Here is an 18182-nt window from a genome sequence, read left to right as displayed (position 1 = left end):
TAATCCATGTTGTGTTTTCTTCTCATTTGCTTATATCTTTAAGATAGCTATTTCAAATTCCAATACATACATGCAAGAAAATAACTAATACAAACAGTTGTATTAAAAATAGAGTATTAGAAGTACAATACAAAAGTATCATTCATTCTTGTTTATTTGTTAATTTTTTTTATTTTCTAGAAGAATTTATGCAGTTACATATTTCGTATTTTCAATTCTTTTTAATGATATTAACTATATAAGTATTTTAATTATATAGTATATACATATATATATATATTTATATATATACTTTATTTAATTATAATTTTTAACAAACAAAAAATTAATAACGACAGATTTTTTTTTCTCTATAGATCATTATGTTATTACATTTGTGAAATAAAAGTTATCACGAGAATTATAGATTCAAATATCGCGCGCCGCAGGCGCCATTTTGAAAGTATCGTACTCGTCGACTGCGTTCGGAAATCTAGCTACGCTGGAGCAGCGTCTGATCGACCAATCGGAGCAAGGGGATCTCTTCGTCCCGATTGGTCGCTCGAGGGCGGCCTCCGCTCAACGAGGTAGCTTTCCGAACGCGATCTCGGAGCAGTCGATTCGCGACATCCGCGTCGGCAGGGCAGCAGGCGTTATCGCTCGCGCATTATCTCGCACGCAACCGAAACGAAAGCCACATCTCTCCCCGACCGCAATATCGTTGCGCCGGCCAATCGCGGGATCCCGCTCCCGGCCATAACGAATCGCGCATTCTCGGAGTCGCGTCTCGCGCGCGCGGCGTCCGTCATCGTCCCGTCTCGTCCGTCCGTTCATTCGCTCGGCCCAGTTCGGCACTGTCTGCGCCGCGAGGAAGTTCGCCGATCGCGATCGTGTGATCTCGGAGGAGAGAAAAATCAGGAGACTTGGATATACCCTGTCTCGCGACCGGATACGTCATCGCGACGCGCGGAAGAGAATCGAGGGACGCCCCGTGACTGCACGTCATTATTTTCGTTGATTGTGTTGGTTGATGTGAAAAAATGTTGTCCCGCCGACTTCCTGCGTGAATATGCAAGGCGAGGGACTTTTCGTAGCCTAGCCGTTATTATCTGCCGTCATCCGTCGATTAAAAGCCACAAAGGACGCGCCTCGTGGAGCCTCTCGCTCTCTCACCAGTCAGCCATTCTTCCGAGGAATTCCGAATATATACATATAATTCGTCGTCTGTATCGGGAGCCACGCGTTAACTCGGTGCGAGAAAGCGTACGGAGCGCCAGCTTTGCCGAGAGTCGCTCGACGGCGGACGTCTCGTCAGGACGAGATAGGAGATGATCAACATGGAAACGGACAAGATTATCGACGACACGAACACAAGTCAGCAGGTGAGTGAGCGAGCGAGCGAGCGAGTGAATGAATGACTGGGCAATCTGTCCGCGCGACGTTTCCTCACCTTGTGAGAAAAAAAACTATCATCGCCATCTTGTGCCTCCTCGCGACCGACCGAATCGTCCGTCCTGCACGTGCTTTTACTTCCCGAGATATTCGAGGTCAAGCTTGAATTGTACGAGAGCGTCGCGACCGATTATGTCCTTTATATTAGAGGAAGAGAGAGAGAAGGAGGAGTTATCGGATACATCTTGATTGTTTATACTTGTCGATCTGACAATTATCTCTCTAATTAAGGGGATCGTCCTTACAGCAATTTCCTGGCGAAATCATTTCTAGGTTCGCGTCTGACAAGTCGCGTCTCTCGATCGCGATTTTCTGTTCAATCTTTCGATTCTTAAAAAATGTTGACTTTTTTCATTTCTCTTTAAATGCAAAAAAAAAACACTCCGGACTCGTGGTTGGATGTTGACATGTCGATCGACGTGAAGGACGACGTGAGGTCTAGTTGTCATCGCGCATGTTATAACGGCTGTTGTTTGCAAATCATGGATGCAAATCGAAATCCTCGCGTCCCCTCTCTTTCTCGCTCCTTTTTTTTTTCATTAAAATCGTGAATCCTTGACGCGACGCCTTTTACAGATCGCCGCGCGATCGTACGATATGACGTATGACGTATGCACATTAGGTGTTATAATTGACATTCGTTAGACGACGCGTTGCATCTATAAATGCGTAACAAGAAAAATAGCCAATCATGCTTCGTTAACTGACTCTTTATTTACACGTCACCAAATTAGAGATATCGATTTTCATTTCGGAGCATTCGTAGAAAGATGGAAATTTTCGATCGTCCTCCTTTTGAGATTTAATTATTGTATTTCTTTCACATAAAAAATGAGAATAATGATAACTGAATAGAATATCTAATGTCTGGCGGGTAACACATGTCCGATTAGTTACAATGTAAAAAATATGTAAAATTACATAAATAATAATTGTAAAATTGCACGAAATGTATACGTTTTCATTATTTATCGTGTAATTTTACAGTTATTACTTATGTAATTTTATTAGATATTTTTATGTAATATATTACATATTTTTTTACAGTGTAGAATCTAATTGTTTTCAGGCGCGTTATAATGCTATAAAAAAATGTAGAATATTACATAATATGTAAAATTACATAAATATTAATTGTAAAATTGCATACGTTTTCACTATTTATCGCGCAATTTTACATTAATTATTTATTTATGCGTAATTGTATTATATATTTTTATGTAATGTATTACATATTTTTGTACAGTGTAGATTTTAATTGTCTCCAGGCGCGCTATACACAATCGATGCTTTAGCTTTGCCCCCTTCTCGTCCCTTGAGAGGTCTAGCAACCCCTCCTGATTCTATTCGATTCGATCCGTCACGACTTTTGACTTGGTGCATCCACTCTCTTATCCGCTTTCTTCACTTTTTCTGGAAAAAAGGCGTCGACGATAATAGCGAGAGTCTTGATAGCTTCGACTCGTGTTTAAATTGATCGTTTTGCTTTATACAAGGATAAACACGCTCCTCGATTCTTGTAATACAAGGACAGTCTTTGCACGCACATGTGCACACAATCTCTCCTACCTCATTACTTTCAGTCTATTTATTATTAAAAGAGAGAAGAGCAAATATATACGGATATTTACTTTCATCAGATCTTATTTGAAATTTTTTTTTAAATTTCAAATTTTTCTTTAGTGTTAATTTAATGTGACAAATATATACTTATATTAATTATGCCGAATTTTATTTCTTGTTTTACTTATCTCTCGAATGTTCGCTTGCATATTTTGATCCTAACGTTCGTGTAATTGCGATAGATTGATTGACGATTCAGTCGCTCGCGCAATTAATCCATATATGCAGCGCACCTTGAATTTGTGTGTATGTATATGTGACAGTTTTACGAGCGTGTCGACTTCTGTGGACTGTACACGATAACAGTCGTTATTCCTCGTAATGACACGCATTTGTTGCAACACGACGCACCGGAAGTGCACCTACGACTTCTTATCCCGCGCTTAGACGATGGTCCCTCCTACGCTCATTGCGCTCATAAATCATATCACACGCATTCGTTAATTTCTTCCTGTAATGGAAAATACGTGCGAAAATCTTTATTTTATAGACTAGAAAACGATAGAATTAATAAATACGATATTAATTTATACAATATACAAATATTAAACATTTTTTATAAGGCAAAATTAATTTAAAATTTGTCAAAATATATCCATCTTTCTTCTTCTTTCTCTTTTCTCTTCTCGTTTTTTTTTTCGATATAATTTAGATTTTTGTGTGATTAAAGAAATATATTTTTTAATATATAGATTAACAAAATTACATTTGCGATATCTTAATGTGTTAGTTTTTTATCTCAATTAACTCGGTTTCTTCATATCTGTTAAGAGGCTGTTTCATAGTTGATTAGATTAGTACACATTTGTAATTTCCGTACATTTCACAGTTGATGGATAATAATGCTGTTCCAATAAAAAATATGAGCAAACGGGCTTTCAAACGTCAGTTTGTCGATGATAGAGAAAGAAAAAGAGGGAGAGAGGGACAGATTGCGATCCTTGAGCGAGAAGGTCGCGCGAATTTACCTACGTCAATATATTCACGGATTTGGACATTATTATTCTCGAGTACTAACTCTCGATGTAACAAGCTGATATTCCAAGTTGAAAACTTCCATAACCTTATCGTCAAATATATCTATGTATATGTATGGCCATTCTCTCTCCTTTAGGTAAATTAAAATCCGATCAATAAAAATGGAAAGCTTGTTAACATAATACAGAAAAGTTATTTTTCTAATTATTAATCAAATTAATATTTGTCGCAGTTTTTAAGTAAAGAATGTTCCAAGCCAATTTATTTCACAAAAAAAAGAAATGTAATAAAGCCTTACTGAATTATTCCATTAATATGATAATGATTTATATAATTGCACGTAGTTATGCAACATAGTATAGCAATTTTAGAAATCAGCGAGACTTTGAACTACTTTTTAGGAAGATTTCACTTTCGAAATTAATATACTCTACACAAAAAATTCTACTTTTCTAAAATTTTATTTACCACAGCTATTATATGCAAAGCTATTAATAAACAAACATTAATAAAGTTCTCAATGTAATAACTATATTTGAATTTAACGAATTAATAAGGTAGCGCGTCAGTTTCGAGGAAGAATCAATTTTCTTTGAAATTAATTAGCTCTGTTACAGGGCACAAATTTTCTTCGATACGATACCAAGAAATTAAATAAATCTCAAACTAACAATAAGTTTCATTTAATTTCTTGGTATCGCGTCAGGAAATATTTGTGCCCTGTATACAGCGCTAATCAGTTTCAAGGAAAATTAATTCTTCTTCGAAACTGACGCACTACCATCCGCGTCTGGCTCTTTACTAGTCCATTGAATTCAAATTGACAGTTATTGTCTGTAAGAGCATTATAAGAGAGTATAATCGTTATAAAAGTATCTTCCGGATACATGTTTGTTACCATGTAGGGGATCGTAAACTCCAAAAGGATATACTCTTCCGTATTCAGTCACAATGGATTCAATTTAATAATAATAATACCGCGTATACAACACTCGACAGGTCATCGATGTTAATGAACTTTATATATACGAGAGGAGAGGACGAGAAATAAACGTCGAAAAAAGCGTGTTCACGATAACGGTAGCGGATCCATCACCGTTTTGCCATTCGCGAGTGAAGCGGTTTAGATTTGTACGCGGAGAGAATTTAGAATTTACCCTGGAAATCATGGTAATCGTGGGAGAAATTTTACAAGTTTCTCTGATATTTACAATAGAAAATATTAATAGGTACATAGTAAATTTTACTAAGTATGTACATAATAAAATTAATCGAATATATATTTTATATCTTATTGTGGTAGAATATTAATATTTTTTAGAAAGAAATTCTTATAAAATTCTTTCAATATCATATTGCCCCACGATTATTATGATTTTCAGGATAAATTCTTAGATAAAATTATCTCTGTGTATCTTGCCTATATCCATGGGTGTCCATACAGGATTTTTTTCAGGAGGGACATAATTAAATTTTTAAACAATTTTTTATTCTTAATTCTTTAAATTTTATTTTTTCCGTTATTTTCATTTTTTTATATTAAATATAAATTTCAATGTTTATTCAAAAGGAGAGCAAATTCTTATTTTTTTTTTACTGATTCCAAGAGGAAGCAAATGCCTTTTGTATTCCCATCTTTATAGCGCAAGGCGGAAGTCCATTCGTACGTCAGTGAAAGATAAAATAAATAATCAGGAAGTATACGTGTGCATGCTTGTACATGTGTGTGTGTGGCGGATATAAATTCGCAGTGCCCTTCCGCAGCTTTTGCATAATGACGTGTACACAAGCAATGTTAAGTAGGAGGTGTCTTTCCTTTTTAGGCGTCGCTGCAAAGTTTCGGTTTCGTTGCCCGAGATAAAAGAGACACTGCGAGAAACATCGTGATATCTGACCCTGATGTACTCGTGGAATCGGCAATATCGTGCAAGAAATCGATTCTTTGTTCGTAATAAATAACACCTTTCTATTTTTATTTTTCAAAGACTTTCACGAGAGAGGGATCTAACAATAAGTATAGATGTTTTCAAGTTATATATCTTATCGGGTTTTCAGATTAAAAATTTTCCATAAAAATTTTTTTTGACTGTATACTCTAAATTTCGGGACAGTTATCGTTGAAGATAATCGCTTGAGATGAGACAGTCTCTGGGTTCTTTCACAATAGATAAATCGATAAGCCGTTTTGAAATTCCTGGTTATCTATCTAGCTTCGAGATACTTGAATATTTGTGCGGTGTGTCAGAGTCCATTGTTAATTTTAATGTTCTCTTTACGCTTTCTAACGTCACGATCTCCGGCGGCCGCTTCTCTTAAACCTTCAGAAGTTGTCGACCTCTTTGTGCCAGAATAGACGAGCGAATTCACGGAGCAAAAACTTGTTTCTCGATTCATTCCGCGAAACATTCGTACATTTCGGGCCTTGCGACACTACTTCCTTATAAACGCATTCAAAGCATTAAAAGACAACGATCAAGTTTCAGCGAAATAAAACCTGCAGTTGCCAGACAGACAATTTTTACCTATTTCAAATATACTGAGAATATAAATACTTACGTTGAAATGAAGTAATCAATACCTGAAGAGAAATTAAAAAATAGAATTAAAGAATAAAAATAAAATTAATCAAAAATAATATTAAATAAAAATAAAGTAAAAATACAAAATCTAATTAAAATTAAGAGATAATATTAATAAACAAATTGCAGTCTAATTGCAGTGTTTTATATATAGAAAATATTGGATAATAAATAAATGTGATTCACGTGGCAATGTTTCTTATAGCGAAAATTAAAATATACAATCTCCTTAAAATAGATATTGAGACATCAAAGTCTTTTATAATATAAGCGATCGAAAAGGAAAGGAAATAAGTAGGTAACTTCAATTTTTTTTAATGATTAACGTCAATTTTTTTTCAGTAATTATAAGGAAAGGAAAGAATTAAATTTAATTTTTCCTTATTTCCGGACATTTAAGAATCTTTTCAAAGAGGAGAAAGATTCGAGTCACATTTATTAAAAATCACCTATTAAAATTTCCGAAAAAAAAAAAGATTTCTAGAGAAAAGTCAATCGATTCACCAGTCAGTGGATTTCCAGTATACATTGTAGATTTTAGTCGTGGCAACAGGCACACGGGGACGACATTCAAGAAGACAAAAGAATCAGGAGAGCGTAGATTCGACACGAGTTCGCGATACCGTTATTCGGGAGCACTCGAAGCGTTTTCAGATGATCGCGCGCACCGCTAGACTCGTCTCTCTCTTCGTGTTACAATAACATTATAAGGGACGTTTCTAGAAATCATCGATTTTTAAACGATCTTTTCAAAGATCTTTCAACACTCGTCATGAAATTTGATAATAACTCTCTTTAATTTCAAGAGAAATATTTCGTCCTAGAGGTGTCATATTTTATGACGTTTCTTTTTTCCAAGAGAAAGTGGCATTTTTTTTAGTTCAAAAATAATGGAGCGAAAGTCGGCGTAAAATTCGAAATTTTAAATGTCAGATATATGAATTTCTTGCAAGCTCGTCGATCGAATTTGTATTCTTAGAAACGTATAAAGTTGCTGTCTGTTCGCCGTTATTCTCTCTATAGCCATTTCTGCGATGCAGAGAGCTCATAGTCTTCATTAACGAGTATTTAACGCGATATGGGTCTTTTATGACGGTTTTCACTTCCTGGGGTAGGGGAGACGCCACGGCAAGTAGGTCAGGCGCGAAATATACGATTTCGTATTATTCTAGGTAGACTGCAAATCGTTGCTGGTCTTAGACGTATAAAACGGGATTTACTTGCATCTCGTGTGACACACTTCTATATTCAATATATATGACATGCGGTTATATTTTAGATAAAGAAATGCTCAACAAGATATTCTATAAAATCCGTCTCGAAATAGCAAACACGTATATATAGAATCGTTTATTCTTATGAAATCAATCTTGACAAAAATATAGATATAAAATATGGCTTATAAAGTTCAATCCAGAATTTAATGTAACATGGTTTAGCGTTTAATTTCTTCTGTCCTCGAAGTTTAGTTTAGGCAAAGAACCCTTTATGTTTAGAGATTTGTAATTTGAAAGATATAAGAAACACTTTTGCTGGTAGAGAATCAGAAATGTCATGAGGAGTAACCATTTTTCACCGATTCTTGGACATCTTCTGGAGAATGTTGCGCCGGACGAAGTTGCGAAACAATGTGAAAATGTTAAGATTGACTTGGCATTTGTATGGTTTTTTCGCTTTTTTTTGACTGTAAAATCTTGCTCTCGAATTGTGCGCATCCTCCTAATGTTGTGGCATTTCTTGTTGCGTTTGCGGATGCACTTTCTCCGCTCGCGCAAATGTAATTCAGCGTTTATAAAAATATCGCCCACTCGGTTTCGCTGTGTATTTATGTATGTGCATATACCTTTCGATTCCGTGATAAATCCATCGTTATTCTGTTAATAAGGTTCGTTGCACGGGGAAAAATTATGTAAACTTACGTAGGATGATAAAGCTCTGATAACGCTTAATCGACTGGGAAAGATCTTTTGAGTGTTAGAAGGAAATTAATATGGAGTATAAATTAAAAGAGAAGAATTAACTTGAAGAGAGAAATAATACTGAAAAAATTAAATATATGTTAAAGAAATAAATCCGTAATTTAATGGCATTGATACGTCGTTGTAGGATTTTATTTTTCATATCAAAACAGAATTACATATATGATATTCCATTTTGACGCTAAATACGGTATCCTTGAAATTAGATTAGCACGATAATGTGTTAGCATAGGTAATGAGTTGCTACGTCACATTTATTTAAATTATCTAATCTAATCGAACTCAAATATCGGGATGATAAATAATTTCTGATAATTAAGCACGAAATTTTGATAAGTTGAAAGTTATATTTGTAAAAAAAAGAAAAGAGAATATATATTCTTTTCCATTATATCCTCGCATATTATACATTTTATCATATATAGTTGACATAATTTTTATAATAAAAATGTATTTAATATTTTTAATGTAAAATTAAAATGTACAATACACACATTATATATTTATTTTGTCGATTTATTCTCTTTGTTTTTTAAATAGAAAATTTTTTAAGCGAAAGTGTGATAGAAAAATCTCGACAAAGGATATGCGAGGATTAGGTTTGATCAATACGCGTTCTTACATTCTATTTTTATCTATATGGCAAGATGTTCTTGATGATATCGCCTGCGACTAATATTATCGGATATTGGCGGCAAGTATCGACGATAAGGATGACGTATAAATAGTGAAAGTGTAAATGTGTGAGACTGCTTTCTTTCGCGAAAAGTGCATCTTGTGCGCATTTACGCTACGTGCCTGAATTTCTGTGTAAAACTTGATTAGTCATACTTGAATGACATATATGCCAACAATTTTAATGCTACGTGACAATGGCATAAATTTATTCGCATATTTTGTCACCGTCACTATTCGTTCATGTAATCGTAATTTATATTTACCTATATACGAATCGATTACATACGCGTTGACCTTGTTTAATTTCAATTAAATTTTATGCTAAAATTTTAGTTAAAACGCGTCTTATTAAAATGATTATTTGTTAAAATTGAAATATCTGTTTATGTGTTGCTTGAAATGTGATCACCAACGATTATATGATATTAACGAGAAAAACGAGATGCTCGACACAAACCAGGACGCACGTAAACGAATTAATTTATAAGAGCTATGAGATACGAGAGGTCAAGAACCCGGTACTTTGCTCTGTCTCGAGATACATCCACGATTCTAGCAAACGTATATTTATTTATCAGATCGCTCTAAGTCCACGTGAATTTTTTTTGCAGAAAAATTTTAAATCGTTTATTTTAAATGAATATATATTAAAATAAATAGTTTACTTAATTTTTTTCAATCATTATGACACGTCTTTTCTTGTATCAATAATTTGTTGCTACCTGGTAATGTTTCCAAGTGATATATTTATTTTAGAATTCGATTTGAATCGATCTGATATACCTATGAGAGTTAGATAAAGAGTAGATAAGCTATCTGATAATTTTTGTTGAATTTGATTGGCGTATTGTGACTTTTCAGATTTATCTATATATATTATTTCGAGAGATAAGTGAGATTAACGACACGTTGGCAGGAAATCGATTATCTTTACGATTGTTCTTTCTGATGGAAGAAGGAAAGCAATTAATTTAAAATCCTTGTATTTTCGTTTGTCTATCACTATATCGATCGACAACAGTATCGATAATTGTTGGTTTATGAAAAAAACAATAAAGTTAAATTTATATTTTTTATTAGTGCCTTTTTTTATGTAGATTAACTATTGATTTTGTTTTAGATAAAATATTTGCTCCTTATTTTTTAAATTCATTTTGCTAAAAATGTAAGACTGATTGAGCTACGTAGTTGATTTCATAATTATATTGATAAGGCATATTTGTACGATAACTTGAATATTTTTCTCTTGGAAATTGCATATTTGAACGCGAATGCTTTGCACAATTTGTCGATTTCCAATGCATATCATTTAAGCGATTAATCGTGAAATAACAATGTATAGACCGATACGATAATGTACATTGTACGACATGATATTTCTTAGTCACATTTATTTGCGCTCCGATTAATCGGTGATACAGTAAAAATAGATTGTTACATACGTGTATAAAAAATATAAAGGAACTCAAATATATATTACATTTTTACGATTTACGTATATGATAATTAAATGTAAATAAATACGCGATAATATATAAATAATGACTATTTCTCTGATAATAAGTCTCCATTAATTTTAATTTATTGTTAATAAAAAAAGAGATCTATATATCATCATATATATTATATTATAATTTTTCATAAATCGCGGTATGCATTTACAATATAGAATATATTGTGTGTGTGTGTGTTTAAACTTTATACTCTATGACATAGAAGAAAGTGTGTAATTGGTTAATATTCTGTTACAGTATCCCATGACGATACTGTACGATCCGAGTTGCAAGAAGGAACCATCTACAGGAGTAACCACGCAATATGTACAGGAAAAAGAAATTTGTATGAAGCTATTTGAAAGATGGAGCGAGCCGGAGCAAGTGCACTTTGTCGAACAGCTGTTAGCACGAATGTGCCATTATCAGCATGGACACATCAACGCGTATCTCAAACCGATGCTGCAGAGAGACTTCATCTCACTTTTGCCAAGTGAGTAATTAAATATTTACACTTTATGTATCCAATATTTTTTATCGACATATTCTTTAACAATATTTATGTATAACATAATTATGTATATTGTATTTCAACTTTAATAATATCGAATATTTTACAGAAAAAGGATTGGACCACGTTGCAGAAAGTATACTTTCATACTTAGACGCTAAATCACTCGTTTCTGCAGAACTAGTATGCAAGGAATGGCATAGAGTAATCAGCGAAGGAATGCTTTGGAAAAAATTGATTGAACGCAAGGTTCGAACGGATTCAGTCTGGAGGGGATTGGCCGAAAGAAGAGGATGGTGAGTAAATTTATGAGACATAAAACTCTCAATATATAATGATGCTAATGATACATATGCATAACATCTTTATAAATTATAATAAACATATATATATACATATATACATTTTTCTGTATATTTTTGTTTTCAGGATACAGTACCTCTTTAAACCGAAACCGGGCGAAGCATTTCCCAATCATAATTTCTATAGATCTCTTTATCCAAAAATTGTCAAAGATATCGAGAGTATAGAAAATAATTGGAGAATGGGTCGGTTCAATCTTCAGAGAATTAATTGCCGTAGCGAGAATTCGAAAGGTGTTTACTGTCTGCAATACGATGATCAGAAGATAGTCTCCGGACTCCGTGACAACACGATTAAAATCTGGGATAGAAATACTCTGCAATGCATTAAGGTGTTAACGGGACATACAGGTTCTGTGCTGTGCTTGCAATATGATGATAAGGCTATAATATCTGGTTCTTCGGATAGCACTGTGAGAGTTTGGGACGCTAATACAGGCGAAATGGTTAATACGCTAATTCATCACTGCGAGGCGGTTTTGCATCTTAGATTTAACAACGGCATGATGGTTACATGTTCCAAGGTCAGTGAAGAAAGAATAGTGGATTTTTATATATTTCTTAATTTATAAACAATTAGGATTATTGCTGATAATAAATATTATTCACAGGATCGTTCAATAGCGGTTTGGGATATGACATCGCAGACGGAGATTGCATTAAGAAGAGTTTTAGTGGGACACAGGGCAGCGGTGAACGTGGTCGATTTTGACGAGAAATATATAGTTTCCGCTAGTGGTGATAGAACTATTAAAGTATGGAATACATCTAATTGCGAGTTTGTGCGAACGTTGAACGGACATAAGCGCGGTATAGCGTGTTTGCAATATAGGGATCGCTTAGTAGTTAGTGGTAGTAGTGATAATACTATACGACTGTGGGATATCGAGTGTGGCGCATGCCTACGTGTTTTAGAAGGACACGAGGAATTAGTGAGATGTATTCGATTTGATAGTAAACACATCGTCAGTGGTGCTTATGATGGGTATGTATGGAAATCTTACATCTTAATTTTAATTTTGCATTAAGTGGAAGTAGCAATCTTTTTAGCAACTGTGTAGAAAATTTATTATGTTTACATTATATACTTGGAGATTTTTATCATTATTTATATAATTCTTATTTTTTCTTTTGTAGAAAAATAAAATTAACAAATTTTATTTATGATACAGTTTTAATGAACAAAAAATAAAAAATATTTTAAATAATTCCATGTTATTTGTTTAAAAATTTTTACATTAATAATTTAAAAATGATTTAAATGCTTTACCTTACTTCATAATTTTTTAAACATGACGAGAAAAAATATACCATCTAATTCATATTTATTATTATATTACAGAAAAATTAAAGTTTGGGATTTGGTAGCAGCTTTAGATCCTCGTGCCGTTGCTAGTACATTATGTTTACGGACCTTGGTGGTAAGATTTTATTTCTCTATTTTCTTTTATATATTTATTATATTCATCAGAAACAATTTGTATTAAATTCTAAACAATTATATTTTTAATAGGAACACACTGGACGCGTATTTCGTCTTCAGTTTGACGAGTTCCAAATCGTCTCATCCTCTCATGATGATACAATACTCATTTGGGACTTTCTTAATTACAATCCATCAAGTGGAAGTGTATGCAGCGGACGGTTACCAATGGATGGAGCACCAAATCAAGCTGATACTAGATCTCCTTCCCGTAATACATAATTTTAGATTTCTTTTAATTTCGCTATTAATATGGCTTTTAATATATGTTAATTAGTAAACGCAGGGAAGATTGAAATATTTTTTTATTTGTAGCATTTGAGTGACGCATCAATACGGAGATTCCTTTATTGTGATATAATTGTAAGTATATTTTATAAATTATCTCACTACTCTAGTAATAAAATTTGAAAATTTGATATGGATACCAATAACTAATATTTAAAAAAAATGTTAAAAATGAATCAGAACTTGATTGAAAAATTTTATATTTTAGACAAGTGGTTAGTGAGTGAATCCAATGTGTTCACGATAATGTACGCAAAGAACGAAATGTCTGATGATGAGTGTCCAGTGTGAATGACAATTAATCTGTCATAGTGACATCTGAAGGAAAAACTTAGTCGGTCATTGACTTTGATTTATGGTTTGCTGAGACAACAAAAGAAATTTCCCAACAAATAGGGAAGTAAACTTCGACTGACTCTTCCTGTATGAAACTATAAATTATAATTTATATATGCGCTTGACGCACTATGTTCAGGAACGAACAATATGTTTAAAAACGCCACATAAATACATCCCATGGATGTAAACGATTGTCGTCGTTTGCTTTGGCCATATCTGGAATTCTTCTACGCTCTATGACACGATAGAAGTCGAGACCATTTTCCTAAGGTAAAATAAAAAATAAAAAATAGAAAGACTTACAATACATAATAAAATGAAGCGTTTTTAAGAAGGCTGGATACTACAATTTAAAATAAAACGTTAGATGTGTTATAGTAAATTAATAATTTTTTATATAATTAATTTATGAAGTAAGAACATATTGTAAAATGTTTGATTGGGGTACTTATTTCGTGTGAATGTGTAAAAGGAAATTGTTAAATGGCAGAATTATTGTATTGCACCATTTTTCGCGAATAGCTGATAACAAAATGCCTATATATATATATATATCCACGTTTAGAATTGCAAACAATCATTAATTGTGAATATATAATAATTTTTAGTAGATATTTTCAAACTTTGAAGCTTATGTTATGTTATTTAAAAAGCTAGTAAAAAGCCAACATCTGCACAGACATTTGATAAAATATCATTTGCATTTAAAATATAAAAATCATTACATCAAGATGTAAATATTATTATTATTATTATTCTCATGCAAAGACATGTAGTGTGGTCCTAAAATAGTTAAAAAAGAAAAATCTATTATATCTTGACTATTGATCTCGTTTTAGATCATTTTATTCACATTTTTGTATAATATAGGTTTCTCATTTTTATATCTCTAAATTGTCAATTTGTTGAGAAATTAATGTATTAATAATATTACTTCTCTTGCTATATAATAATGTTAAATTTTAATGATTTGGTATTTCACTGAAATTTTAAGAAATATTCTTTTAACAAACATTAAAATGTATTATAAACGCAAATATATGAGTAAAACATATTGCTACTTCGATATTTATAATTATGTATATAGTTGAGTATATAAAGTTCATATGTAGTTGCATAGTATATCCATGAAACTCAAGTAGTTGTGATATTATGGAATAATTTGTATTTTGCAATTAAAAAAATATATATATAATATCGTAAAATATACATAATAATATTATAAAATTATGCACAATGATGTAATAATAATAATATAATAATGCAATATTATGGAATGTTATTATTATATTATTATGAAATTAATATTGTATATAATATTATACAATATTACTAACATCCGAAAATCGATTAAAATTCCATGATATCACATCTTACTTAGAGCGTTATCAGATATTTGATATCAAACAATGCTACAATGTTAATAACTACGTGAAAGTGAGATATTGGCAAGAAAGTGAAATACCGAATTATGTTTTGAATATGCGTTTTGTTAATAATGATTAGTAAAAATACGATCTAATATAATCGCTTGTAAATATTTATTAATTAACAATGGGTTATATAAAAGCGAATTTTCACGGAAAATAATACATATTACAAGATGTATAATTATAATCATTCAAATATTTCTAAAGCCCTACAATAAGATTTTCATTATAGAAGAAAGTATACATTTTGATTTCAATCGCGTATATATATATGTAACATTAATTTCGGGTTTTGATACGAGCTATGTATACAGAATATAGTTTACATATTATATTAATACACGTAAAAAAAATAGTAAGGAAGTATTAAATTAACATTTAAAATACAAGCGAAATTTCTTTACTCTTATAATGTACAGTTAAAAAGAAAAAGAAATATGTAGATATATTGCGGATATTTGTACACCAATTTGTTTGTATTACAAATGTTTCTGTGTTGGACAAGTGAAAATGAAATGGTAAATTAACGAATTGCACACGAACTGGGTACAAAGATTGTGATTTTTGAAAAATTAATACGATTTGAGATGGAAATTTTGTATAATTTTGAGGTATGTATATATTTATGTATATAATTACAGATATGGGAATGTACTATATATATATGCAGTATGCATAAAAAACGCATACTTTTGTAGAGTATTATACGGCATATATAATTTTTGAGTTTGTGACTTGTTTCAACAAGTAGGCGAAATAATAGTGATCGTAGTTAGGCATTAAACCGTAATCTTGCATTACAAACATTAATGTACTCCATCGTCCTTTCACTACTATCTACAGATACGCGTATGTAGGTATTATCAAAAGACATATAATTGTGTGTGCGTGTGTGTGCTCTGTGTCTTCCTTATTGGGATATGGAAATATTTTTTTTTCCCTTTTTCTCTTTGCTTTTTAAATTAAAATCTAAGATTTTGGTTGAGACCTCTTCTATCACATCTTGTATAAAAATAACGAAAACATCGCATCGAATCTATTCTTCGAACGAAGAACATAAGTAATATAAAACGTGGAATTAAATATTTGGAGATATATCGGGCATGTAATAATTAAGACGTAATTAAGAAATTGCATAAACTTACACCTCATTAAAAGCATTAAGCCACGCGCTGCGATTTGATCGTAGGATGTGGATGTTTGAGAAACTATTAAAAATACCAGTGAAATATATCCTTAAGAAGATATTGTGATGCTTTATTGTTAATATCGAACATGAATCTTCATATATGAGAATAATTGAATAGAGAGGATACAAAGGCTGTGCAAAAGCTATATTCGAAATATAATACCTACACAAGAATACTAGATTTTTTATGAGTAAAAAGCCACAATATTGTTATCCCTCTCCTTTTTGCATGCACTGTATAAATTAATCATGTTGTAAAAGCGTACTGCTAAATTAATCCAAGTGTAAATAAGCATGTCAAATAAGCATGTAAAGTCATTTAATTTAAGTGTCCTGTAATTAATAATTTAGAAAGTCTCTAGAGAGATTAATTATTTGTATCAAATTTGAGCAATTTTATTATTTTTCCAAGTGTATTGACATTCATAAATATTTTAGTGGAAAATTTATTCATCAATAAGTTTTTGAATTGGACAAGCTTTTTATGGCTTCTCGAAAAAGCGTCTTATATTTTATTGAAATGCGATTCAATTTAATACAATTAATTTCATTGTTGCGCGCCTTTTCTATAAGCTATGATTATACTGTAAGAATGAGATAGGAAAGTCGAACCTTCGGAATCGACATTATATGGAGCGCTGTTATTGGCTAGCGACAGCCATGTTTTCCTTGTCGGATGAAATCAGATGGCGCTCGGGGACACAATTTAAGTACTGACACGCGCGTCTAAATATTCGTGCGTTGTGACTCGAAGCTGCGGCGCGATACTTCGACGCTTGTAAGTATAGATCGAGAAATAAAAGTAATTAGCTTGCGCAACATTAAATTAAAAGTAGGAACATGATTTTGGATTGTTTTTTTAAGCGATGATTAAAATGGACGATTGCCTGTTTCGATTTAATGCATGTTTCAATGATTTAAAATGCGATCGCAGGACTCTCATTTCTCGGTGCGAAGAACTGATGATGCGCATGCGCGAGAGATTGATGGACTCGTCCAGATAAATATAAGTGGAATCGTCCTCCCAACATTTTGCCGCGCTCGAGGCTTCTCTCGAAATTCTAATATTTTTCCGTCCTAAACTTGGTAAGTTGATTTAGTATACCACATACGAAATTGAGAAATGTTGATGAAAGCATTAGAGATCATACGGCGGCATCGAGAAAGTCTGAAAGAGATATATTTTAAACATTTTTCACTTTACTAAATTAATGAGATTGCTGTGCACTATTAAATTGAAATATTCATATAGAAACGAGGATTCTAAGTATAATGTAAATAAGGTTAATATTTTCATAAAGTATTATTGTGTGTTTGTCTCATAAAATATTATCTTGTTTTTAGGAAATATTAAAAGCAGATTTGATATGAATATTAAGTGTTTTACTACACACACATCCACGAATACATTTTATTTATATGTAATAAAAATTTGGATATTGAGATGATAGCAATATAAATAAAATAATTAAAAAATACAAAAAATATATATAAATAATAAATAAAATTATATATATATATATATATATATATATATAATTTTATTTATTATATATAATTTTATTATTTATTATTTATATATTATTTTTTGTATTTTTTAATTATTACTTATATATATATATATATATATATATATATATATATATATATGTACCAAAAGCTTGGATATCGAGAGGATAGCAATTAATATAAATAAAATAATTAAAAAATACAAAAAATAATATATGTATAAATAATAAATAATAAAATAATATATATATTTATTTATATTGCTACCCTACGATATTCTATATATATATATATATATATATATATATAT

At 31.8% G+C, this 18182-nt stretch overlaps 1 protein-coding gene across 1 annotated transcript; it reads left to right on the top strand.

Moving 5' to 3' along the window:
- Window positions 1-396: 396 nt before the first annotated feature.
- slmb (beta-transducin repeat containing E3 ubiquitin protein ligase slmb) lies at window positions 397-16537 on the top strand. Its single transcript, XM_029315648.2, has 9 exons — window positions 397-1361; window positions 11020-11254; window positions 11382-11568; window positions 11702-12158; window positions 12246-12619; window positions 12977-13055; window positions 13148-13328; window positions 13433-13480; window positions 13614-16537. Exons 1-8 carry the CDS (start codon window positions 1308-1310, stop codon window positions 13441-13443), a joined length of 1578 nt encoding a protein of 525 aa, XP_029171481.1. The 5' UTR covers window positions 397-1307; the 3' UTR covers window positions 13444-13480; window positions 13614-16537.
- The last annotated feature ends 1645 nt before the right edge of the window (window positions 16538-18182 follow it).

Source organism: Nylanderia fulva, unplaced genomic scaffold (assembly GCF_048542155.1).
Source record: "Nylanderia fulva isolate GAGA-0341 unplaced genomic scaffold, ASM4854215v1 Scaffold7, whole genome shotgun sequence".
NCBI classification, from domain to species: Eukaryota; Metazoa; Arthropoda; class Insecta; order Hymenoptera; family Formicidae; genus Nylanderia; species Nylanderia fulva.
Note: the sequence above shows the minus strand (reverse complement) of the source record. Positions and strands in the feature narration are given on the sequence as shown.